At 30.8% G+C, this 25,855-nt stretch overlaps 3 protein-coding genes across 3 annotated transcripts; 2 read left to right on the forward strand and 1 right to left on the reverse strand.

Moving 5' to 3' along the window:
- Window positions 1–5,785: 5,785 nt before the first annotated feature.
- LOC103488856 (transcription factor TCP8) lies at window positions 5,786–8,171 on the forward strand. The gene has a single exon (XM_008447771.3). It carries the CDS (start codon window positions 6,075–6,077, stop codon window positions 7,662–7,664), a length of 1,590 nt encoding a protein of 529 aa, XP_008445993.3. The 5' UTR covers window positions 5,786–6,074; the 3' UTR covers window positions 7,665–8,171.
- A 3,456-nt stretch (window positions 8,172–11,627) lies between these two features.
- On the reverse strand, window positions 11,628–16,919 carry LOC103488854 (protein EI24 homolog). Its single transcript, XM_008447770.3, has 12 exons — window positions 16,735–16,919; window positions 16,499–16,564; window positions 15,583–15,733; window positions 14,875–14,927; window positions 14,453–14,581; window positions 14,288–14,351; window positions 14,005–14,090; window positions 13,831–13,913; window positions 12,935–13,011; window positions 12,684–12,799; window positions 12,124–12,233; window positions 11,628–12,004 (listed from the first exon to the last, which is right to left on the reverse strand). Exons 1-11 carry the CDS (start codon window positions 16,854–16,856, stop codon window positions 12,167–12,169), a joined length of 1,014 nt encoding a protein of 337 aa, XP_008445992.2. The 5' UTR covers window positions 16,857–16,919; the 3' UTR covers window positions 11,628–12,004; window positions 12,124–12,166.
- A 2,934-nt stretch (window positions 16,920–19,853) lies between these two features.
- On the forward strand, window positions 19,854–23,001 carry LOC103488853 (uncharacterized). Its single transcript, XM_017044681.2, has 2 exons — window positions 19,854–20,440; window positions 22,512–23,001. Exons 1-2 carry the CDS (start codon window positions 19,982–19,984, stop codon window positions 22,563–22,565), a joined length of 513 nt encoding a protein of 170 aa, XP_016900170.2. The 5' UTR covers window positions 19,854–19,981; the 3' UTR covers window positions 22,566–23,001.
- The last annotated feature ends 2,854 nt before the right edge of the window (window positions 23,002–25,855 follow it).

The raw sequence follows: 25,855 nt of genomic DNA on the forward strand, positions 1-25,855 counted from the left end.
TAGAACAAAATATAACATAGATCTCGAGTTTATCCAATTAAACTCTTATATTTTACTAATATATATATATATATATATATAAACACAATTTGATTAGTTAAAATAATTGATGGGAATTAAATTCTCTATGTGGGTGGAGTAGTTAGAGGCAAATCTTGGTTTGCTTATATATAAAGTTTGTAATGTGGATATGGATGGGAGCGTTGAATTTGAATTAATGTTTATAATGTTTGTGTATATTTAAACTAAGAGTTGGTTGTATAATGAATTTCAAAATAAATAAACTAGGTTGTATAATGACGTAATGAATTAAATTAGGAGTTTTTCTATTATTGTTTGAAATAATTATTTAGGATTTTTCTAATTATTGGAGTAAGATTTAATGATAGATCGTATAGTTGGTAAGTCGGATTTGTATATAGATATACTAAATAAAACACCGAAGTTGACCCTTTTTTTTCAACTCTTCTCCTTGCCATAATAATAAGAAGAGGAAGTTTGTTTGTCACATTAAACTAAAATAACTAAGAAGTACTATTCGATAAGTGTATATGGTATGATATGTGTGTTATATTTAAAAAGTCTCACCCAAAAATAAATTAGTATGTATTTATTATCACTATATATATATAGTAGACTTGAAATCTCATCGAAGATAATCGTCTTCCATTATTTCAATAGAATCAAAATAATCAAACTTTTTAAAAAATAGAAAATAAAAGTTAAACCTTAATTTAAAGTCAAAATTAACGATTTTTTTAAAAAATATATAGAATAATTTTGAAAACGAAAAAGTCTCACATGCCACCATGGAAAATGTACAAAATCGTTTACATTTGGCTACATGATCGTTTAGTTATTGCAGGAAAAGAGAAAAAATACGATGGAAAGAAAAAGCAAAATTACATAAGAGAAGAAAGAAAATGAGAAAGAAGGACAAAGCTGAAATATTTTTTTAAAAAATGACTGGTTTTATGGGTTTTTTAATTTTGTTACACTAGCCGTAAATAAATATTTTGGTGTTTTGTTATATTTAAGAAAATTAACCTCTTTATATATACCCAATAAAAAACCAAACCTCTCAAAATATATCCAATTTAGTGTTACATTAAGCGGAGAAAACAACCACTCCAACAAAATTTGTAGGGACGGATACGATAGATCAAAAAATCGAATCGATTGAATCGAAAGCAACCAGTTAGAATAAGGAGAAATTCGATTGTCCAAACCAACAATATTTTAAATTTCAAAGTCTTAAACCGAACCAACCAATTGATCGACGTTTGTATTCTTTTATAATCACGATAATTTAAACATTTACAAAGTTAACCTAATAGATCGAGTGCTAGTTTGGTTAAAAAACTGACTCCAACCCATCACAAACACACATTTAAAATCTTGAGATAACTGTATGTTTGCAGGCTAATGGGAGGGAGATGGGCCAAAGCCCACAACCAGAATCGAATCAGTTAATAGGAGAGAAATGATTGTGAAAAAATGGGCCAAAAGCCCAAACGAATGAGGGGTCGTTTTGTCCAGAAAATGCTTACTTCTTTTTGTTTTGTTTTTTAAACAATAAACTTTGTTTTTTTAAAATTATGAAATGAAATTGAAAATGAAAAATAAAATGTGTTTTTTTTAAAAAAAAAAAAAAAAACAGAAAACAAAATTAGTAGTTTTTATTTTCGGAAAACAAAAAACAAAGAATTTGAAATAATTCCTAAACCAGATCTTAATCAATATTTAAATGATTTGGGAACATAAATTAAATAAACTCACAAAAGAAAAAGGAAAAACATTAAATTTTGTAGGCTGTAAATAAGTAAATGAGATTTTGACATTTACAACAAATAAAGACTTCCATCCCTATCGCCATGGCATCTTCTGGTGCACTATATATACCCCTTTTATGTATACTATACACACACATATTTGGTATTCCATAAAATTACTGATTCGAAGCTAATAATCACTAATTAACCTCAATTAAGAACATAAACTAGTGGCTATTTGAGACAAAATGATCAAATTATTCCTCTCTTTTCATCATTTGAGTTTGTTATTTCTCGAAGGGTAAACATCTATTATTGTCCTATCAATCACAAGAGATAGCTTGATACAAATCAAAGTTGACGTTGTTGATCTAGTTTATTATTTACCAATACTTGACAACACATGTAATGACACATAAAAATTAATTTCAAATATATAACCCCTAGGGTAAAAGAAGACAATATTATGTGAGTAGATGTAATAAATGACAAGAGATGTTATCTTGAGGGTCCAATGGAAGATTAAATGAAATTTAAAAAATGAAGAATATTATGGGAATGGTAAATATAAAGAGTTAGGTAGAGATGGAGAAATGGGAACAAGTGGGAGTGATGGGAAGTATAAGGAAATGTCTTTGGAATGAAAGATAATGAGTTTGATACAATATACTAAGAGAGTGGTGTCACATTCTTTCCCATATTAATATTAATTATGTTTAATCTATATCATTCAAAACGATACAGACAACGAGCCTCCAAAATATCATACCATATTGTGAGATATATATATATATATATCTTGACAATCATTATCCCTAACAAGTAGTACAAGAGTCATGTCTAGTAGAGAAATGATATTATTCGAGAGTGACGAAACACAAAAGCTTATGAGAGTGAAGGAATACAAAAAACACCCAACTAATGTTCAAGTTTTCATTATAAGATAATTAAAGTTCTCTATTATTATAACTTACATACATAGTTACAAACCTACAATAAAACTATTCCAACATCTTCATTGTCCTAAAGTGTTTACTATCTTATAACCAACGGTAACCCATATTAAAATAATTCACCACAACACATAAATAATCACAACTTTTTATAAAAAAAGATAATATAAACCCCAAATATAAACAATACCTTAACCAAAAAACATTATTATAGACCCTAAACAATAATAAACCACTAAAGAGTTAACTATTATAGTAAGTGATTATAATAGATTATAAGAATTTGAAACAATAAAAACATAGTTAATTATAGACAATAATAATACACCAAGTAACTATTATGAAAAGAAAAAAGTATAGGAATGATATGATGGTAATAAATAAAGAAAGAAAAGTAAAAGAGAGTGAAAGGTAATAAATGAGAAAAGGTAAAGTGAAAGGAAAGGGGTGAAAAGGGGGAAAGTGAGAGTGGGAACAGAAAGAAATGAGGATCAGTCACTACTAATGTAATAATAATATCATTGATGGGATCTTCATTTTTCCCAACTATAATATATATTATCTCTCTCTCTCTCTCTCTTTCTTTGTACACAAATGGGTGTGGGTGTGTGTGTGTTTAGTAATTTCACAACACTCACTACTCAGACAGTACAGACACAACCATTAATTACTCTTCACCCCCACACCCTCTCTCTCACTTTTTCTTTTTTCCAATTCCCATTTTCTCTTTTAAATTTGAGAATAAATTACAAAAAGCACAAAGGGTAAAAAAAAAAAAAAAAAAGTAATTTTGATGAGTGTTTGTGTTTGAGCAAAGCCCTACACTGCTTTGTACTCTCAAATCATATTTTCCACTTTTATCTAATTGATTCTCTAATTTTGTATACCTACTTTTCTTCTAGGATTCCACTTCTTTTGTTCTTATTATAAAATAAATTCAATTTTTTTTTAAAATATATTTCAATGGGCATTTAATATATTTTTGAATTATTATAAATTCTCCAGCTGCAGCAGTGTTAAGATATATTTGGATTTATTCAAAGTTGGACTTTATCTTCTCCTTTTAAAAAAAAAAAAAAAAGAAAAAGAAAATTGTTGAATTTTTTTTAAAATTAATTCCCCTATTTTTTGGAAAGTGTAAAGAATATTTCCACGCATTTGTGTTGGTTGTTAATTAAAATAATATGAATTATTAATTAAGTAGTAATTATATAAGAATTGTTGGGAAGACTTTTGAAATTTGATCAAACCATTGTATTTGTTGTGTGTGTGTGTGTGTGACAGAGAATGTGGATAACACCATCATTTTAATAACATATATATATAAATTAGATTGTGAAAACCGAGTTAATTAATAAGTGAGAAAAGGGAAATTAATTGTTTAGTGTAAATTAATTTAAATATAGGAAAATTGAATCGAATGATAAAAAAAAAAATCACAATAACTCTTTTTTGGACAAATACGACAAGTAATTAGATATCAAACTAGAGAGTTATAGAGGGTCATCCATTTTTAGTTTGACTACTTTTGCAATTTAGAAAATGCAGTGACAAAGATCCTATTATTATAAAATTTTTGCTGTTTTTTACAAACGCCACTTGAAAATATCTAGATTTATTTGAAACGTGGAGGTTAATAAAAAAATTACTATTTTTTATTTAAAAAAAAACACATCAGATTCATACGTTAGTAACTTTAAACACTACATATTTACTATTCATTATCATCTTAAAACGTGTAACTATGCGACATAATTAATGATTGACTTAATTTACTATTCCATATAGTGTACCAAACACCCACGTACTACATAGTATGAAAAGAAAAAATTATACTAACTTGTTGACTACTCAAATAACTAATAAGAATGGAACGAAAAAATATTTAATAAATTAATATATCATTCAATGACATGTCAAAGAACGAGATTGGTCTGTAAATGAAATGATCGGTGAGGTTAATGAATGAATTGATGTAAGAGGGAGAAATGAGAGTGATAAAATGGAAAGCATGTTTGTGAAAGAATTGAGGGGGCGGCGTGGAAATATCCAAAAAGGGAGTGCCCCGAGTCAGAAAATAAATAAAAACAAAATATTATATATATAATATATATATATATAATGCGGAGTCGGGTTGGGATGAGCTGTCGGACTAATTGAATAGATGCTTTTTTTGGTTTTGTTTTTCTTTAGGGTTAATCTGATTGGTTTAGTAGGGGGAAATGACGGTAAAGCCCATGAGTTGAAAAGGGCAAAAGAAGAAAGAAAGGAGGGTTAGGTTAGTAGTGTAGTATGTACTATTATGTGTGTTGGACCCTACGGTATCAAAATTTGAGAGTGAAAGGGTGAAATAGGAAATAGTGTATAAGTAAGGAAAGGGGAGTGGGGTCCTCTTTAATTAGTTGTCTTTCCTTCTTGTGAAAATTACTATATACATTTTACCTATATGGCTAAAATATTTACAAATAAATTAAAAAATATATATATTATATAGATAAATGATGATATTTTGTAAAAATTATAATTCATTTTACTTATAAATAGTTTAAGTTTTGGTTTATTTTGATACTTATATCTTTAAAATGTTCGTTTACATCATTATAAACTTTTGATCTTTAGACTTATAAAAGTAATCATCTGTTGGTCTCTTAAAAATAAAATCAAATAACAAAAATGGTCAAGTTTTGATAAGGAAAAAGAGTATATAGACGATAAAAGATAGTGAAACTGGAAATTAGAAGTATAAGAAAAACCAAAATAATATTAAAATACATCCAAACATTGCTCTACTGTTATCTTTGTCAAAATATATAAACACAATCCAACTAACATAAACACTTGCACCTATCAATCTCTCGAATGAATGACTTGAAAATTAACGAATGGCCGAAAAATAGGTAATGAGCATTTGGTGAGAGTGAAACGAGGTCTAAAATGGATTTTGATACGATTAATGAAGAAAATAGATATAGATATATATCGTATCAAAATCCATTTTCTTCATTAATTTTGATATATATCTATTTTCTTCGTTAATCGTATCAAAATCCATTTTAGACCTAATTTCTGGAAGGGAAAGAGAGAGGGTGTGGAAGAGAGGAGTGAATTTAAGTTTGTATGGAAAACGGAGTGAGATGAAAAGTAGTTAAAGGAAGAGAAAGAGTGGTTAAACCCCGTTTTCCCCTCCCTAACACTTTGAATTGGGAATATAGAGATAAAGGAGAAGAGAATGAGAATGATGAAGAGAAGAAAATTATAAAAACATAAAAATAAATAAAATTAAGAAAAAGAGAGAGAAAGAGAAAGAGAAAGAGAAAGAGGAGAGAGTCAAAGGGGTTTCCCCACCAAAATGGAACTTACAGATATGCAGCAACAAAGCAACAAGCAGCAGCAGCAGCAGCAGCAACATCATCATCATCATCTTCTTCTTCACCATCACAACCAAACCCAAAAACTTGCCTCTTCTCAATCTCAATCTCAATCTCAATCTCAATCTCCATCCCCATCTCCATCTCATGGACACCCTTTTGATGCCAGATCACCACCTTCTTCTGCTGGAGCAGGAGGAGGAGGAGGAGGAGGAGGAGGACCTCCAACTTTCATGGCTTCTACCTCTTCCTCTGCTTCCACCCACCAACTCGACGCATCGCTCGTCATCGCCACCAGATCAGACACTACTGCCGCCGCCGCCGATCCTTCTCCTCGATCTACCTCTACCACCAACGCTAACAAGCGTTCTACTAAAGATCGTCACACGAAAGTCGAAGGTCGTGGCCGTCGCATCCGTATGCCGGCCACTTGTGCTGCTAGGGTTTTTCAATTGACGCGTGAATTAGGCCATAAATCCGACGGTGAGACTATTGAGTGGCTTCTTCAACAAGCTGAGCCGGCTATAATTGCCGCCACTGGTACTGGTACAATTCCGGCTAATTTCTCCTCCTTGAATATCTCGATTCGTAGTAGTGGATCTACTCTCTCTGCTCCTCCTTCCAAATCCGCTCCTCATTCCTTTCATGGCGCTGCTTTGGCTCTCGCTCATCATCCCCACGCTTACGAAGAAGGCTTCGCACATGCTGCTCTGTTAGGGTTTCACCACCAGCAACAGCAACAACAACAGCATCAGCTCAACTTAATGACCGCTGATCAAATCGGCGAAGGGTTGCCTAGCGGCGGAGGAGGAGAATCAACGGATAACTATATGAGAAAACGATTTAGAGAGGATTTGTTTAAAGAAGATACACAATCTCCAGGGGAAAGTAGTGGAGGCGGTGGATCTCCTAAAGCAATGAAGAGCGATCTGCAACTAGAGAAACAACAACAACAACAACCATCAGCGTCTTCTTCATCGGGACTACTCCGACCTGGAGCCGCGATGTGGGCGGTGGCGACACCAGGTCCGAGCAGTGGAGCGAGTAACACGTTTTGGATGTTGCCGGTGACGGCAGGTTCCGGCGGGGGAAATGTAGGGAATTCTTCTGGAGGCGGCAGCGGCGGCGGCGGCGGTGGTGGTGGTGGGGGATTGGAAGCTCATCAGATGTGGCCATTTTCGACGAGTGGTAACACATTGCAGGCGCCGTTGCATTTGATGCCGAGATTTAATATACCTGGAGGTGTGGAAATTCAGGCAGCGGCGGCGGGAGGAGGAAGAGGCGGCGGTGGGCAATTGCAATTGGGTTCGATGTTGATGCAACAAGCGACGGGAGGCGGCGGTGGCGGTGGTTTGGGGGTGTCGGAGACGAATTTGGGAATGTTGGCTGCTCTTAATGCTGCTTATAATTCAAGATCAGGAAGTGGTTTCAATATCAATTCAGATAATCATAGCTTGGAGCATCATCATCATCATCATCATCCTCATTCTCATCCTCATAATCCTCATCATCCTCATAATACTAATACTGATCATAATAGTGGAGATGAAGCTCCAAACACTTCCCAATGACACATTTACCAAACCCCAAATTCCACTTGGAAGTAAGTGTTATAATTCTTTGTGTATAAAATCACATTCTAATCATGCGCATTTTCCCCCCCTTCTTCATATATCTTCTCAACAAGAACCAAAATTCAAGTTGTTTTAATTATATATCCAACTTGACTATTAGTTCAACTGGCCGTATATGATGATCAGCGTTAACTATCATCAACTTGGAAGTAAGTTGAAAGATCCCAAATTCAAAAGCATTGTTTATCATGTGGGGGTGATTTCTTTTTGGATGTTTTTATTGATTATGAGGGTTTTTCTTTTTTTGTTCTTTTTTTTAATATTGATGATGAAGATTATGAGGATGAGAGAGAGAAGGGTAGTTTTGTTTGAATTTGTTTTGTTTGAGATGTATTTTGATGGAAGATTAGGTACATGATTGAGAGTGAGAATGTATAGGAGGAGAGAGAGAGATTTCTATTCTATATATTATATGTTTTTAATAATTATAATTTATTTGCCTTTCTTCTTTTTCTTTTTCTTTTTACAAGAAGGGCAAGGTGAGCTTGAAGATAAATACATCGAAATGAACCAAAATATTTACTGAAGGAACCTTTTTAAATATAAGAAAATAAATTAAAATATTTATAACATATACCAAAATTTTGAATTCTATCAATAATAAATATCGATATCTATCGTTATGATCGATAGATACAAAAACTTTTGTTATATTTTGTTAAATTTGTCATTTTAACACTTTTTGCAAAATATAGAAAAAATTTATATTCTATATAATTGTTAAATATCGATAGACATTTTAAGTGTTAATAAATATAAATCATCAATAGAATTTAAAACTTTATTATATTTTAATAAATGTTTTTTTTTATCATGTTTTAAAATAATTTTTACAAAAAATTTAACTTGAGAATGAAAAGAAAAAGTGAAACTCAAAAGAGAAATGTTCTTTATGGCTAAGTTGATGAGTTGTTTTTCTTTCACTTTTTGACCCTTTCACTGCATTGAAAAAAAGAGAAAGAGAAAGAGAAAGAAAAGAGAAGCATCTCTCCCTTTTTCTAGGCTATATCCTATATCCCTCTATTAGAATAAGAACCAATTTCTTTCCTTTTTTTTTTCTTTTTTAATTAGATTAGATTAGATGCAAATAATGCAAAATTATAAAAGGAAAAAAAAAATATATTTGAGAATTAGATTCAAACTTTGAAGTGACAAATTGTGAGAGTTAAGTTATTTTGGAATCCCCATTAATGGAATTCACAGGTCAAGGGAAAAGAAGCCTATGCTATTGTCACATACACACATCATCAAAATCCCACATAAATTCATCCAACCATTATTTATATTTTATAATTTTCCAAAACTTATGGAGACCTATCAGATATCATAATTGCTATGTGTGTGACAGAAAGTATATGAACAAAATAGGGTTTCTTACCCTTTTTCTTTTTTCGTGTGGGTGGAAAATTCATTTCCATATACGTTCATTTAGAGATTTGAATCTTTGATACTTAATATACATTAATTATTTCTAATGAAAAGAAGTAAAGGAGTGTTAGTGTTGCGGTGCATAAACAATAATATAATTAGAGTGCGTTTGCAAAGTATAAAATAGGTTATTATAATCGGTGAGTTATAATAAACTGTGTGTATATTATAGTTTGGGTTACATTATAGTTTATGTTTGAGGTGAAAATTATTATAGTCTAAATTAGTAGGTAAAACAACTATGGGTTTATCTAAGACCATGTCTCCATAATTCAAATTATATCTTACACCAATCTATACAAACTAGAGATGCACGTATCATAAAATTTTACTATATATCCTCTTCTAAAGAAATTAATAGGTGATTGTATTATATCTTGTTAATTAGATCGTTCATTTAATAGATTTAATATTAGAATTTTCTAATATGAGTCAGACTGAAATTGAACATATATTAGAATTTTATCTTAACATGTTGATAATATAGTGCCCTAATATGTAAAGCAGTCTAATTGAAAACCACATGCACGTTTCCATCCTGTTTTTAGTTCGTTTTTATAAATTTATCTATAAGATAATTATTGCATCATTGTATAAGACAAAAATTAAATATGAAAAATACCGAGATACATTCCAATAATCATATGGTGAGAATATGATTTAGTACGAGACACTCAAGTATTGCTCTTGAAAACAAATAGATTTGTCCTCAAAAAAACATTATAGAAATAAATGCAAGAGAAAAGGGCAGATGAGAAAAAAGAAAAAGAAGCCATTAATTAGGTTTTGCATTGCTATATGATATGATGAAGAAGAAAAAAGAATCCAAATAGGCAAATTGTAATTTAATGGAATACTCATCATTTCTTGTTCAATTTCAGTTGTCCCCACACCCACATTATTGCCTTCTATCAATACTCTCCAATATATATATATATATATATGTATGTATATGCAAACACATATATATTCATATATTAAGATTTTGTACACACACTCTATGAATTTTTCTCTTTTATCTTTTATATATACTTCTTTTGAAAAGAATAATTGTCATTTTTTTTTTGGAAACAAATGAGATGTTACATTTATGACCCCCAAAGAAAGATCTCAAGGAATCTCCATATCTTTCATTTTTATGAAAAAAAAAATGATTCCCTAAACCAATGTCAACTCAATTTATAAAAATATCAAATCATAATAACCTATTAAACAAGTGAAGTTTGGATTGCCTATACAACGATTTTAGATCATATAGGTTGTGTTTGTGTTGTTGTATCTAAGTTTATCTAAAGATATAATAGAATCAAGATTGTTTTGAAGCGATGCAATTTTGTGAAGGACCGATTTGTCATTATGTAGTCAAAAATTGCGTAGAAGTTATTGATGTGTTGAACGTCTATTTGAACATTATTGAAGTCTCTTGTTTTATACTTGACATTATGTCTCTAGCACACGAGTTGAGCAACGTCTTTTTCAGTCATGTTCAGTGCTTTAATAATGTTCTAGCTCATTCTCTAGCAAACAAAGAGTAGGGAAAGCAAACTTCTCAACTCCATTCTTCTAAAACCTTAGTGTTTTGGATCAATTGTAATCTCCCTCTCGTGGTATCTATATACATACCTTGAGATTTTTTTTTAACGAATTGCAAAAATCATTCCAAAAGTACGGTGATAATTGCAATTTCATCTGCAAACTTTGAGCAATAACAAAACTTCTAAAAATATTAAAATTGTACTCTCAATAATCGTAAAACCTAAACCTACAAATGACAAGAAATCAAATTCTCATACCTATATAATCCCTGCAATTCAGGTACATTGGGAGTCCAATTTTAAAATTTAAATAAGTTAGAGAGTTTAACCTTTTTATTTTGAAAGTTTAAAAGCATAATTGCAAATATCATTATACTTTTCGAGTGATTTTCACTGTTTTCTCACTAACCTGTAACCAAACCATGCTCTATATTAATATTAATTTAATAATAATAACAATAACAACAATATTATTGTTAAAAAATCAAACTTGTAAATGTGTATATATATAAAGAGAAAAATGGAGGTGATGGATGGGTGTTTGTATTATTAGGTAAGGCCAGGAGAGTAGTTTACATAACATCTGGAGCGGGTGAGAAGAATTAAATATGGAGCTTACGTGGTCCAATCACATTGCTGTTAGGTGCAGGTACAAACAATGGAGTTTAATAAAAAAAAATTAAAAAAAAAATAATAATAACAAAGAGCGTGAGCTCCACACACCAAACTTTTACTCTTAACTTTCTATTTCTATATTCATTGTCAGATTCAAAATGTCCATTTCTCATTGACCATACAGAAAAAAGAAAACTGATAAATTGATACCTTCCCTCACTTTGAATTTTGGCCTTTGCAAATGCTTTCAACTGTCTGCAGACGTAAAAGATATCAAAAGATGATAATCAAATCATCTCAATACCCTTTTTCTTCTTTCCAATTATGCCCAGAATCAATATAGCTTCTTCTCATTACCAACTTATAAGTATTCCATTCTTAATCATTATATTTACACAAGTGAAACAAAGAGTTGGAACCATCTTTCTAGTAAAAATAGATTATGTACATAATTTAACAAGGTTACAGCAAAAGAGTGGATAGATTTCCAAACCAATATTATCATTCAGCATCACAGATTCTTATCTATCCGTCCCGTGCATTGCAATGTACCAATCGTTTGTCACCTATTTGATATTTTACACAGCAACCAATCTTCTGAACTGTGGCTACGCATTGAACTATGGTTTGTTTTCGCCTATTGTATTGTTTTGTATGGATAAGAGGGATTGTAGCTTCTGGCTTTTAGCCACTTGAGTTCTGCTCCATTAGACATTAAAAGTTGAGAGACAAAGCAGTAGGCAGACAGCTTTATAAAATAAATGAACAAACAGAAAACGTTCAAAATAGAGGGCAGTGGCAAGTGAATTTTGGCTTACTGTTCATAAAATGTATGTGTATTGACCCAGATTCCAAGGCTCGTTATAGATCTTTGTTTTGCTGCATCTTTTCTTGTGATTCGTGGGGGAAGAGAGTCAAGAGCTTCATCCTGCAAGGTCAATCAACAAGGGGAAAGAACATTGACAGGTTATACTTGAGTTTCCTTACTTCAGGGACAGTTCTAATCGAACAAAATTCAAAGTATCTCGTAGTCGATGCTTTTCAGGTTTTCCATTCGTGGTTCACTCTCAACAATTTGTTGTACTGCTAATGAATTTCTATTTAATTTGTCCATTTGAAGCCTTCAAGAAATATCTATAATACATAGCACAGTCATAACCTCTATCTATGATCTTTATGTTCTTTCTTTTGTTCATTTTTCAGATAGACTGCTGTTTTTGCCGCCAATTCCAATTCCAGAGAGATTTTTGCAACATTTGCTTAACATCAAAAACATATTTTCTTGTCACATTTAGTCAACTTCTATTCTATACAGATCGCAATAAATTATTGTTTGCAAATACAAGTTTAGGGTGAACTGTGAAGAAAGGTAACTTACGACAATGTATTTGCAGCATAGAAAATTGGAAGCCTCCCCAGTCCTGCACATTTCCAAGTTGCTCTTTGTGAATAAATATCCTGCTCGGCAACTGAGCCTGTGGCTGTCAGAACAAACTGACAGCAACAGGAATAGTAAGAAGTGAGTATTTCAGGAAACACAACATTGTTACATATTTGAAAGGAATTGAGATTGTGTTTGTGTGTGTGTGTGTGTGAAGAGATAGAGTGAAGGAAAATGTTTCAATTTACCAGTGGAAATAAGATAGCCATTACTCCATAGCTCACAAGTGGTGAGAAGAAAAATATAGCAAGAACGCAAGGACTACCTGGAAAGACAATTGAACTGGCATGCCTCAAACTTCTCAAAAGTATATCATATTGTCTACAATTCACAACTATGTAATGATAACATGACAAGAAAAGAGAAATGAGCTCAAATTTCAATTAATAATTAGAGACACAAAAGTCGAGCACAAAAAAACCTTAATTCCAAAATATGAAATAAAAGCAAAATATCGTGAGAGAATCTAACGCCAACAAATACTTCTTGATATTTGCTCAAGGAGCCATTGCTCACATTTATACGAATTTTGTCAACCAAAGTGTTAAACGTTACTGCCATGGGCCAAGATATCCCACTTGCGAATTATAGTTGTGGCTGTCTTAACATAGGTAGGGAGACAAGCCAAGAATAAAGAAACATTTAACTGTACGGAAATGATGGTATCATATGGGCAAAATCAAGATAATAGGGAACTGGGAAACCATCCCTTGAACAACGCTTGATATCAGAACTCTTAATTCTTCCCACACTCCCTCCACAATTTATAGTAATTTCTTTTTTAGTTTGATGATGTGGAGGTCATTCAAACATTTGTCTTTATATATTGTTGTGTTATGCTCATGTTGACATTTTTGTTTTATTTTATTCTAATCATAATTATCAAACTTAATACTTCTATCAAACCAACTAAATAGTCATCTCACTGAAAAACAGACAAATAATCTTTATTATCAACATTGGAATAATATGGAGCTGCATTGGATTAATTTAACAGTAGATTTTCCTCATTAATCTTCACAATCAAAATTAGCAAAATATAGCAACTAAAACTAAATAAATTGATCAAGGCATGTAACCTTACCAAAACCAGCAAAAAAAGCCCAGTTAGACTCGAAAAAGTCCAACCTCCTATCAAGACTCACATCTGAAAGGTTCCACTTGTACCTACAAGTTTTTTTTTTTTAAATTGAATTGAATAGTTCTTCAAGTGAATGGTCAATAGATATCAGAACTTATAAGGGAAAGAACTACATACTCAAAACAATAGTAGGCATACATCCAAGAAAGAAGCAGAAAATTGAGTGTCTTTCCCACTAAAGGCAAGAAACCAGTAGCGTAGACCTACATGATCAGAAAACAAGGCTATTTTTTAGAAATTGGAAACAAGTAGAAGAATGTGATATGCATATATAACTGTAAATAAGCAAGTCAGCTTCTAAAAGTGCTTGCAATGAAAGAAAGATAACCACATATAACCAAGTGAAGTAGAAAAGAAAACGTAAGAGCAAAAGAGAAAAACAAATTCCCAATGCTATTACCTCAAGGAAGAAGGAGTTGATCAGAAGTAAAGAATATAGCTGCTCTCCTATTCCTATTACAACCCTGAAAATAATTTTAGGTCAGGAAGTATCAAGCAGAAAAGTGCATCAAACAAGCAGCCAAGAACATTTCAGAAATCACCAATAACCATATTAAAAACCTACCTCCCCAATCCAATTGATTTTCCAGTTTGAGCAGTATTGAAAGACCCTTCATTTTGTCTTGAAGGGTTCGCTGCTGTTGGCTCAGATTGTCCCATTGCAGCAAACCCATGTTTAGCAATATCATTATACCTGGATCAGACAGAAATTTTTTAGAAACTTCAGAACAACAAATAGTTACTTTGAGAAAACAACTAATAGAACACTTTCCATCCAGATGTAATGTGTATGACGGCATATGTCCGAACTTTAAATGTAAAAGTTAATAACATTATATCTAAACTTACTATGCAACTAAAAGCTCAAACATTAAACCATGTGGTTTGAAGAGTTCATAAGTAATAGAAAACTTTTAAACCAAAGTTGAGGCAGAATTGATAAAAACAATGCGAGAATGATAAAGAAAATAGATGGGAAAGAAATACCAGATATTGCTCAAAATGAAGCTGAAAATGTACATTGGATAAAACCAAAACAACTGCAAGCAATAGTAAGAAAAAAAAATCAGTCAGTAAAAATAATTGAGACAAACACAATAATAAATATGTTATTCAAGGTTCTTTCGTAAATCATGTTTTAGTCATTACATATAAACTGATTGAGTACAACAATAATAGTTTGCAGTCATATTGAAACAGCAAAGAAATTGTCTTGTCAAACAGAAATATTATAACCCATAAGAATATTCCTGAGCTTACAAAAATAAAAGTTTACAAGTGTAATTTAAAATGTGGTTCTCTTTTCCTCCTATTAACAGCAATTCTTGGAAAATCTAATCCATGTTTGGTAACCATTTGGTTTTTGGTTTTTAAAAATCAATCCTATTTCCTCCCAATTTCTTTCAATGACTTTCATCTTTTACTTTAAATTCTTAGTTATATTGCAAAAACAAAAACAAGTTTTTAAAAACTACTCTTTTTAGTTTTCAAAACACAGCTTGGATTTTAAAAATATGATAGACAGTATATAACTCAACACGAAATTTAGAGATGGAAAAGGAGTTTATAGACTTAATTTTCAAAAGTTAAAAACCAGTACTCAAATGCTTATCAAAGAGGGCCTATATGTGATGCAGACGGAAAACAACTTAATTTGTTCCGCAATTATAAATGAGGCATCAAATACGTACTTACATAAAAAAGTTGTATCAGTCCAAGACGTAAGAAGGAATATAATTTTAAAGTAGCACCAAGTGCGCTCAACTTGTGAGAATTAATCACTGATTGCTGATCAGGTAATATCCATTGTAGAGTTGGGATGATAACTGAGTTTAGCATCAAAAGACTGCAAAAAAGAAAATCAAGAAACATGCTGACTTTTCCTTGTTTTAGGTTTTTGTATTTAAAAAAATCATACAGGGAAAGTGCTGACAAAAATTGAATGAATGTTGAAATAATCTCTGAACAAATTAAGGTCTCTTGAATATATTATTAAGTTAAATTATACAAAACAAAACCATAATCCACGAGACACAAGAATGTGAAGATCGCCCCCATGCCCTAGAAAGAGAGAGGGGAGGAGAGAAACTTTAAGGAAAGAGTCCAGAAGCAGGTTCCTTATGAAGCATCATCTTAAGTGGACAAATTGACAAAGATGCAAGCAAATTTCCATATCAATCAAAGAAACATTGTGAGATTATAAATTTCAAAATTGAATAGTTCAAATCATTTAGCTTCGTAGTTCATTCAAATGTGGAGATAGAAAGAATGCAAATTGCTAACATAAACTAAGCCATACTATCCAATTAGGATTAATTACGATAATTTGATAAGAATAACATAACCTTCACCTATCTCCATAAGAGATATTGTCCACTTCAAAATACTTTATACCGACAGAGATAATTGCCCTAATTTTAAGATACACCCATGAACAATTCCTTCCCTAACCAATGTGAGACTTCATTTGCACTCCTAACACAAGTTAGAATCTCGTAGGCGGATAAAGGTAGTAAATAAGATTGTCAAAGAGCGTAATTCAGGCACACAACAGCAGAATCAACAAAAATAACGCAGAGCAGAGAGAGATAAGAAACCGGAGAACAATTACCTTCCTAAGAAGATTAACCCATTTAATAAAAAACACTGACCCGTCCGGATCAAAAGCTTTTTCGACCTGAAATTCAATTTCAGATGAAATTATAAAAATGCCCAGAACAAAAAAAAAATTCCACAGTAAAGAAATACATACAAACCAAACCATAATTAAGAATTGTTCATACAATCCCAGTCCAGTATTCAGAGTGATAGAAAAACAAAGAGTGAAGTTAAAAGTAGAAGTTCAACCTGCGACAGAGGATGATAATACGGTGAAGACAACAAGCATCAATAAAACCTTCAAGCCATAATTGAGAAGCCCTCCTTAATTTTTCACCTACGACCTCGATCAACGGCTCGGCAGAATCCATCGTTAAACTGCCACAATGTCTCCGGAGAAAGACAGTTTGGTGTGGTAAGCAGCTTGCTCAAAGGTTGGAGATTTTAACTATATAGTTCGCTCGCTTCCCATTGAAAGGCAGCCGCCAAAACGACGACGTTCGAGCTATACCCTAGGGTATTTTTGTAAATACAAAACAAAAAAAAAGTCGTCTTGGGAAAAAGATTTCAAACAGTGATTATTTCAATTTTAAAAAATATATTGAAATCTTGTTGGGTAAACTTTTCAAATATTTATCTAAAATTTCAATTCTTAATAATGTCGAAGCATTCTTCTCCTCGTCTTCATGTTGTGAAATTCCCAAAGATTGAATCCACATGGCCAAAATTTCCCCATTATTTTGTATTTAAAATCAATTCATTTTGACATCTAAATTAATAATTAAAAAAAATTTCTTTATTTTAAATTTAAATAAGAAATTTATAGTTATTTTCAAATCTATATCTATATATTGTCCCTAAACCCTATATATATATATATATATATATATATATATATATCAATGTATCTATAAAGGGGAGAAACATTTGTTTCCCAATTTGCGTTATTTGTTATAGTGTTATTTTATCTAATTTCATATTTAAATTATTACATACAATAATTTATCATATTTTTTTTTTGAACTTTTACGGTAAATTAATATATATATATATATATCACATTAAAAAGATGAAGATAAACGTGATTTGTGATTTTTTGTTTAAAAAAATAACAAGCTCTGAATCAATTTAGGTTGGAAATAAAAGAAAAAAAATTAGTTTCATTAATCTCAGTCTAATTTTTCTCTAGAAGAGAGTGGTAGAGTTGAGTTGGTATAATATTCAAAAGTTTTAAATGTTTTAAAATTTTGAAAATAGTTTAAAAAATACTTTACGATTAATTTTAGATAAATATCGTTAATGTTTTATTTAAAAAATTTAAAAATAACCATGAATGACTGAAAGTTTCATCAATATTTCTTAAATTTTGAAAAATAAAAAATAAAAAAAGCTCTCATTTAATCTAATTTTTATACCAATTTTTAGGTTACTTAAAATCATAGTTTTAAATTTTCATACGTGTCGACATTTTTATGAATATTTCTCGAAGAGTGAATCGATATTGTAATTGAATTTGAGATTAATTAAAAATCGACATGTGTTTTATATGTTTTAAATTAAAATTAAAAACATCAAATTGGTCAATTTTGATGATGTCTCAAAGGAAGTTAATTATTTTGGTTTAATTAAATATTATTTATTGGGCTAAAATTCAACCAAAAATTAATTAAGCATCCAATTGGGAGAGAATCGGGAATCAAATGATCAAAATCTAGAGATTGAACCAAATCACATCAAATCAACACAAATACCACGTGAACAAAACACTAATATAATATAAATAATAGTTACAAAATAAAAAGTTTTCCTTAAAACATACTATATGTTAATTACAATAACTATAGTAAAAAAAATCTCACATTGATAGATCTAGCATATGTCAATAATTAAATACATTTTTTCTTTACAATTAACGGTATGTTAATTACAAGAAATATAGAGATTAGTTGTGTTGTGATCTATTACATATATTAATAATCAAATAATTTAATACTATAGTTTTGACTTAAAAATTATGTTTTATTTTAGTTGGTGAGAGAATTGGTGTAAAATTGGACGGTGTGAGTATTTTTTATTTTTATTTTTTAAACTCAATGGTATTTATGAACTTTTTTCAATAACTATGGAGTATTTTTGAACAAAAATTTAATGGTTTCCATCCAAAGTTAACAATGATATATTTTTTAACTCTTTAAGGTATTTTTTTTTTTTAACTTTTAAAGTCCTTGAACAATTTTTTTAATTTATCCTTTAACTTTTGACATCATGAAAGACATATATCAATAGAGGAGAAACTTACTTTAGTTTTAGTTGTTCCAAATAATTACAAGAAGCCAGATCAGCTTAACTAACATTGTTTCCAAAGAAAACAGGTTCTCGATTCAAATCCCCCTACCCTAAATTTTACTTAATATATATATATATATTTAAAAGGAATAGTTATTGAAATATATATTGGACGTAAAAAATAATCAAAAAATGAATTTTTTAAATAAAAAAACAAACTATTTATATTTCATGAAAAAGAAAAGAGGTCCTAATTTTTGTATGGAGATTTAATAATGTTATGTTTCTATTTTTCTTTTAAATTTTCCCTAAAAATAATTAGATTTTAGGAGGTTTTAAGATCTGTTATTATTCATCAACAAAAATATTAATATGAATGGAAGATTTGGGTATTCTTCATATGTTGATGGATTTCAAGATTTAGTAGATTTTAATAAGGGCTTTAATTTCAGTTATTTTGATAATTGATTTAAATTAGATTTACTCTATATCACGTTTTTTTAAAAAAAAAATCTTTAAATTATCTTTAAAAACAACATGGAAAAAAAAAACACAAAAAAATTAAAATATCTTTAAGAAAAACACTCACAATTTATAAAATTTATCACTCACATCACAAGAGCTAATATATTATAATCTTCTGAGATTATGTTTTCAAATTTTGACTAATAAACTTATTTTTTATTTGTTCAAATTTCAATACACATTTATTTTATATTATTTTATGTTATATAATATAATAGAAACTAAGGGCGTAAATGAATTGGGTTGGTTTGGAAGACATTCTTAATCCAACCTATATTTTCGGATTGGTTGATTGTCAACTCGAATAACTCGAATTGAGTTTATAACCCAATCCTATTCCGTAAAATATAGGTTGTCGGGTTGTATTATTTTTATTTTTATTTCTAAATTTTAATGTTTGTAAATGAAAAAAAAAACAAAAATCAAAATTAAGATTGTTTAAATTTTATGAAATAAATAAAAAATAATAAAACATATTATATATATATATATATATATATATATATATATATATATATATATATATATATATTTTCAACCCCAACCCGCAATCCAACCTCTAACCCATAAAAATCAAAATTTTCAATGTATTCTTACACCCTAATAGAAACGCCCAAATTTGTGGCCTTGGAATTCAAAACCCTAACCAAAACTCTTACTTGATTTTCTTCGATCCCATCCCGAAATGTTCAAATTTTCCTCCTCATTTCTTCTACATTTCATCCAAAAACGTTTTCTCAATACCGTTTCTACTTCTACATTGCCTTTAGCCTCCGTTTCTACCGTCGAATTCCTCACAAATTCATGTGGCCTTTCTTCAGGATCTCCTACTTCCAACGGTCGAAAGCTCCAATTCGATGAAAAAAACATCCAGCAGTACGAAGCCGTTATCGGTTTCTTGAAATCACATGGATTGGAGAATCCACAGATCGCCAAGTTGGTCTCAAGGAAACCTTGGATCCTTCAATCCAAAGTACCCACCAATCTGAAGCCTAAATTTGAGTTCCTCCAGGAAACCGGGTTCGTCGGTCCTTTACTTCCTAAGGTAATTCTAACAAACCCTGGGATTCTTCTCAGGAGCTTAGATTCTCACTTGAAACCATCATTTCGTCTCATAAAGGAAATGCTTGAATCGGATGAAAAGGTAATTGCTGCTATTTTTCGTTCTACGTGGCTTCTAACTTCTAATAAAGGTAATTTGCGATCTAACATTGATACTTTGGTCAGTGAAGGAGTATCTTCTAGGAATATAGCGAAAATGATTGAAATCAACCCTAGAACTATTATAGTAAATGTTGATAGAACGATTAATGCAGTGAAAACGGTTAAAGAATTGGGCATTGAACCAAGGGATTGTACGTTTGTTCGTACACTTAATGCACTGCTTTCAAAGAGAGATTCAAATTTGAAGAAGAAAATAAATGTTATGAAGAGTTTAGGATGGTCTGAGAAGGAGATTTTTACAGCATTTAAGAGATTTCCACCTTATTTAACTTGTTCAGAGGAGAAATTGAGGGATGTTGCATATTTCTTTTCCAACACTGCAAAGTTAGATCGAGGAACTCTAATTACTTACCCTGTATTCTTCAAGTATTCAGTCGACAAGCGACTCCAACCGAGGTACAAAGTTTTTGAGGCTTTGACTGTGAAAAATCTGCTTAAAAACAAAAACATTGCTCGGTGGTTTATACAAGGGGAGAGAGAATTTGTGGAGGAAAATGTAGTTAAGCATTTGGATGAAATCCCAAATCTGATGGACATATACCGGGGCAATGTCACAGCCGAAACCAAAACTGTTCTATAGGATTGGAAAGTTGTAAGTTAAAATGTTCTTGAAGTCCAAATTTGAGCATCATGAACTTTAAAGGGGAGAGCATTTTTGTGGTTATTGAGCCTACTGTTTCAGATAACACTGCTTCTTGAGATTTTCAAGATCTCTCTCTGTATTTTCAGGTGGGAGAGTTGTGTTGTTTTTGCATCCAAATCAAGGCAATTAGTTAGGTAAATCTATTTGGTGTGTATTTGTTCAGAGACATGTTAATCTTGAAGTTGGAGGCCTTTTTGTTTTTCCCTTCCTAATGTTTTACTCTTTCCTTGAACATTAGTATGTTTGTAGACTAATTTTGAATCCAATGATGATGTTGAAATGGGATGAGAGACACGAGACTTGTAGATAAACTTTCTGCTTCGTTTCTTTTAATGTAGAGGAGATTTGGATATTGTAGTTGAAGGGATGTAATACAATATGTCCATTTCACCATTATTCTTTTGCTATTCCAAATAACAATCTTATTATTTTGCCAATTAAATAACATGAATATCTTTCATTTTTTAAAGGGCTAAATGGCAAAATAGGATATTGGCAAATTTATTTTTAAATTGACAAAATAGCAAAACAGAAAAATTTAAAAAAAAAAATTGGGGGAACGTCTTAAATGCCCCACATAAGTGAAATACAGTTGTTTACTAATCTCTAAATACTCTATAATTAAATATTACTTTGCACCCGTAACTGAATATTTTACTTTTTCCCTAAAATAGAAAAAACTCATCAAATCACATTCAAAGCTTTGCAAGTGATCACATCTGATTCAATTGATTGTCCATTATTTTGACTTTGGAAACAAAGGTTCGTCCGTTCGGATTCACTTCAAATCTTCAACGTTTCTTCAAATCTTCCCTTCAAATCTTCAAATTTTCAAAGTCCGTTTGTCACACTTTCTCCCTTCGTCTGCTGCAAAATCATCAAGTTTTTCAGTTCGTTAAGTTCAAAATCATCAAAATTTTTAGAAATCATTAAGTTTTTCAATTTGTTCACATACCTTCGTCTGCTACAAAATCTTCATCGAGTTTTTCAAATCGGCGAGTTCTTCAAATTCTTCAATGTATTTTCTTTGAATTTGTTCTTTGCATTATAGTTCTTCCATTGTTGTGATGTCTAGCGTTATAATTACAGTTAAACGGATATTTTATATTTTATTTGTTTATTTAATTATCCTTTTAGATTATATAAATAATATATGAACAAATATGCTCTTTATTTTAGGAAGGATAAGCGGGATTTGTTGTGTACATATAAATGTATATTATTTTTATAAATTGTAGAGAATATAAAGATAAAAAAGGAGAAGGGAGAGGTCATAACGAGAACAACCATCTCCTTTGTTGTACTTCAATTGTATATTATATAAATTGATTATAACTTTGACAAACAGGAAAATACTGAAAGCAAAAGCGAAGAAGAGGAACAAGGAGAAAAAGATGAATAATGAGAAGAAGATAAACAAGTAGAAGAAGATAACGATGAAGAAGGGGAGGGTGAGACAGTAGTAGATGAAGATTTGAGTTCATAGACGAGTGAACAAGATGAAAGACCAATGGATAATAGGAAGAGAAAAAAGACTATGGAGAAAGGAAAGAAAATAAACACATGGTTAATTTGATAAAGTGTTGATTATTTTCTGTATTGGCAATAAATTTTCGTTTTATAACATAGGTGAAGGCTATTAAAAAAGAACAAAATGCAAGAGAAGATCAAAGGAAGAAGGGAAAAGCACCAATGAAACCGAAAAAATCCGAGGTATGTGTTGTATACTGCATGCCGTCAATGTGAAGTATGATAGTTACATAGTATTTGTGACTTTGTTGTATGTGATTCAGCCAATTACACTATATTTGTGTATTGTAAATGTAACTCGTGCTCTGAATGTTTTGAATGTGGAGTATGGTATTGTGAATGTAACTCATGTTCTGTTTTGAATGTAACTCATGTTTTGTATTTATGTATTGTGAATGTAACTCATTTGTAAATTATATTGTATATTTTGAATTCTCATGTATATGATGCATTTAATTACAATGTATTTTGATATTGATTCGGGAGTTTTATGCAGTTTGTATGTTGAGTATATTTCTTGTTCTGAATTATATTCTCTATTTTGACTTCTGTTGCATTGAATATAATTATAGTGTATTCAATTTTATGGATTGTCTGAGATTCATTTATGGTAATTACAGTTTATTTCTCTAAATATGACATCAAACAATGACAACTAGGTGAGAGAAAAACTTAGAGATGATAATTAAATAGACTCCACTCACTTGGTAAAGAAAATATTGTAAATCACACAGTACACAGAAGAGAAAAAAACGTCTCACATGCTTATCCATGAAACTCTGTTTAACCGACATGTTTTCCTTCAGATCTTTAGATATATTCTCTTCAGATGCAAAACCACTACTATTTGAGCAAGTCCTGAAAGTCAAAGTACAATGGGCAAATTGTTCGGCAACAAGCTATATGAAAATTTTGAAAATATACAAAAATGTTTCTTTTAAATGAATGGGAAAAAGCAAATAAAAAACTGATGATAGTTCAGATTGCTCTTGTCGTATATATATAATTATACTCAATTTGTTTTCAATTTAAACTCAGGTGCTTTTTGGTGGGGTTTTGACATGTTACTATGAAGAGTATTATGCTAAAATATTATTAAATTGCAAAGATTTGATTTCCAGTTTTATCATAGCATATAACAGATGTATCTTAAATTATTGTTTCATAAATTATACAAACTAATTTTAGGGATTCAAATATTATATTTGACATAATTTTAGAGATTCAAAGTAACAGATATGTATCCCACCCTAATTTTACTCCATAGGTCACCATTTTAATTCAAAATTTTCAAATTATTTTTAAATCCAAATTTTACACCTTAATTTTAGTCATACTTGATGATGATTTAAGATGATCCATTGATGATGATTTAAGATAATCCATTGACTTATAAACAGGCAATGAATGATGTAGTTTATCTAACCAACGTCAAGAAATGGCTAGCTACACAATTCCAAATAAAAGATTTGAAAATATGCAATGTGTTTTTAGGATCCAAATGGTTTGGAATGAACCGATCACTAGTCATGTCTCAAGCATCTTATATAGACAAAATGTTGTCTAGATATAAAATGCAGAATTTCAAAAGGGATGGATTGTTGTTAAGTATATTCTAAAATAGTTTAAGAAATCAAAAGACTACATACTTGTGTATAGAGCCAAGGATATGATCCTTATCGGATACACTAATTCTAATTTCCAAATATGCTAGAAAGTCTACGTCAGAATCAGTATTCACTCTAAATGAAAGAGCAGTAGTTTGAAGAAGTGTAAAGTAAAATTGTACTACCTTATTTAGGTAATTGTGCATCATAGTGACGCTGTAGTAACCTCGATACGTTGTAGTAATCCAATTCATTTTTCCCAAATTCAAATCGCAATTAAACATAAATCTAGTAAAAGTTTGACTTTTCAAAGTTAAAAGTAAACATTTTGACTTTTCACAACTTTAACAATTTCCATTAATTTCGAGGTTTCAAATATGAGTATGTATTCATATTTTACATATTTAAATCACATTTAAATATAAAGTTCTATCTTAAACTGATAACTGACGGCTATATCACATATATTCATCGGTTTCTCTCTCTCTACCTAATTCGAACAATTTGAATTATTCCAACATATTGTTCTAAGTTAATTCCATATGAGCTAGTAGGGGAACCTAATGGACCTAGATCATGGTCTCCAACTATCCGAGATTAATTGACTAAATCCTTTTAGACCAAGTTAATCAACATTCGTTAACTAACGAAGGTCATTCCACTAAAGTCCCTTAGTTGCACTCGTCTCACTATAGATATATTTATGTTCATCTGATATAGCTATGATCAGTAAGTTAATCCTTCACAGGTTGTTTGTTACCTCGGTTAGGTCAAAATACCGTTTTACCCCCGAGAATACATCTTGTTCCTTAAGACTCACTGATCCACTATTGAACAATTGGTTTAAGGTACAACCTATAACCTGAATCTCTATCGGGCCAATGAGCGGGTGGAGCCTCTTGTTCAAGACTTGGATTTATTCCTTAAGGAAACAACATATCTACTAACCCTAAAGCAGGTAGGAGTGAATTCCATCTTGTATCTTATGTCCCTAGTCATCCACCCGATCTTACCCCTGAAACGGGAGGTTTGTTGGACCAATGCCGTTGAGTTGCCCTCATTTATGCAGATCTAAATATAATACTATTTGAGCAGAAGTCAGTTTTATAATCGAAATAATCAGTTTTATATAGTCAACAGTGTTATAACTTAAAAGTGACTATTTCATGGTTCCAGTCTTATGTAAACTCTTTATATGGGATGCCCCCACTGTCTTGTCTCTATATGAACAGTTTAGGATGACACCGTTTATACTAACTATAGAGCGAGCCACATCCATAGCGTTCCCAGAATAAGACGTCTAACCTTATTCATACACTATAGACCATTTGAGCTATACTGAAACTTGATCCACGTTTATGTTTCTACATAAAGCTCAAGCCTACACAAGATAGCCTTTGGACCTTAGTTATTTTATTGGATTCAAGATTATAGTATTCTATTTTCACTAAAAAAAATCCTCAATAACCACTTTATTGAATAGAATATAATTTAAACTACAAACTACGAGTTTTATGACATAAATTCCAACAAACCGGTACACCGCTCTTTTTAC

Source organism: Cucumis melo, chromosome 10, assembly GCF_025177605.1.
Source record: "Cucumis melo cultivar AY chromosome 10, USDA_Cmelo_AY_1.0, whole genome shotgun sequence".
Lineage (NCBI taxonomy): Eukaryota > Viridiplantae > Streptophyta > Magnoliopsida > Cucurbitales > Cucurbitaceae > Cucumis > Cucumis melo.

What these genes read in the sequence shown, in the direction of transcription:
- LOC103488856 (XM_008447771.3), top strand. Translation starts at nt 6,075, where the DNA reads ATGGAACTTACAGATATGCAGCAACAAAGCAACAAGCAGCAGCAGCAG.
- LOC103488854 (XM_008447770.3), bottom strand. Translation starts at nt 16,856, where the DNA reads ATGGATTCTGCCGAGCCGTTGATCGAGGTCGTAGGTGAAAAATTAAGG. An exon ending in TCAACTCCTTCTTCCTTGAG is followed by an intron (nt 14,091 to 14,287) that starts GTAATAGCATTG and finishes CTGATCATGTAG; the next exon opens with GTCTACGCTACTGGTTTCTT. An exon ending in TATGCTGCAAATACATTGTC is followed by an intron (nt 12,234 to 12,683) that starts GTAAGTTACCTT and finishes TTGACCTTGCAG; the next exon opens with GATGAAGCTCTTGACTCTCT.
- LOC103488853 (XM_017044681.2), top strand. Translation starts at nt 19,982, where the DNA reads ATGTTCAAATTTTCCTCCTCATTTCTTCTACATTTCATCCAAAAACGT. An exon ending in TGCTTGAATCGGATGAAAAG is followed by an intron (nt 20,441 to 22,511) that starts GTAATTGCTGCT and finishes TTTGACAAACAG; the next exon opens with GAAAATACTGAAAGCAAAAG.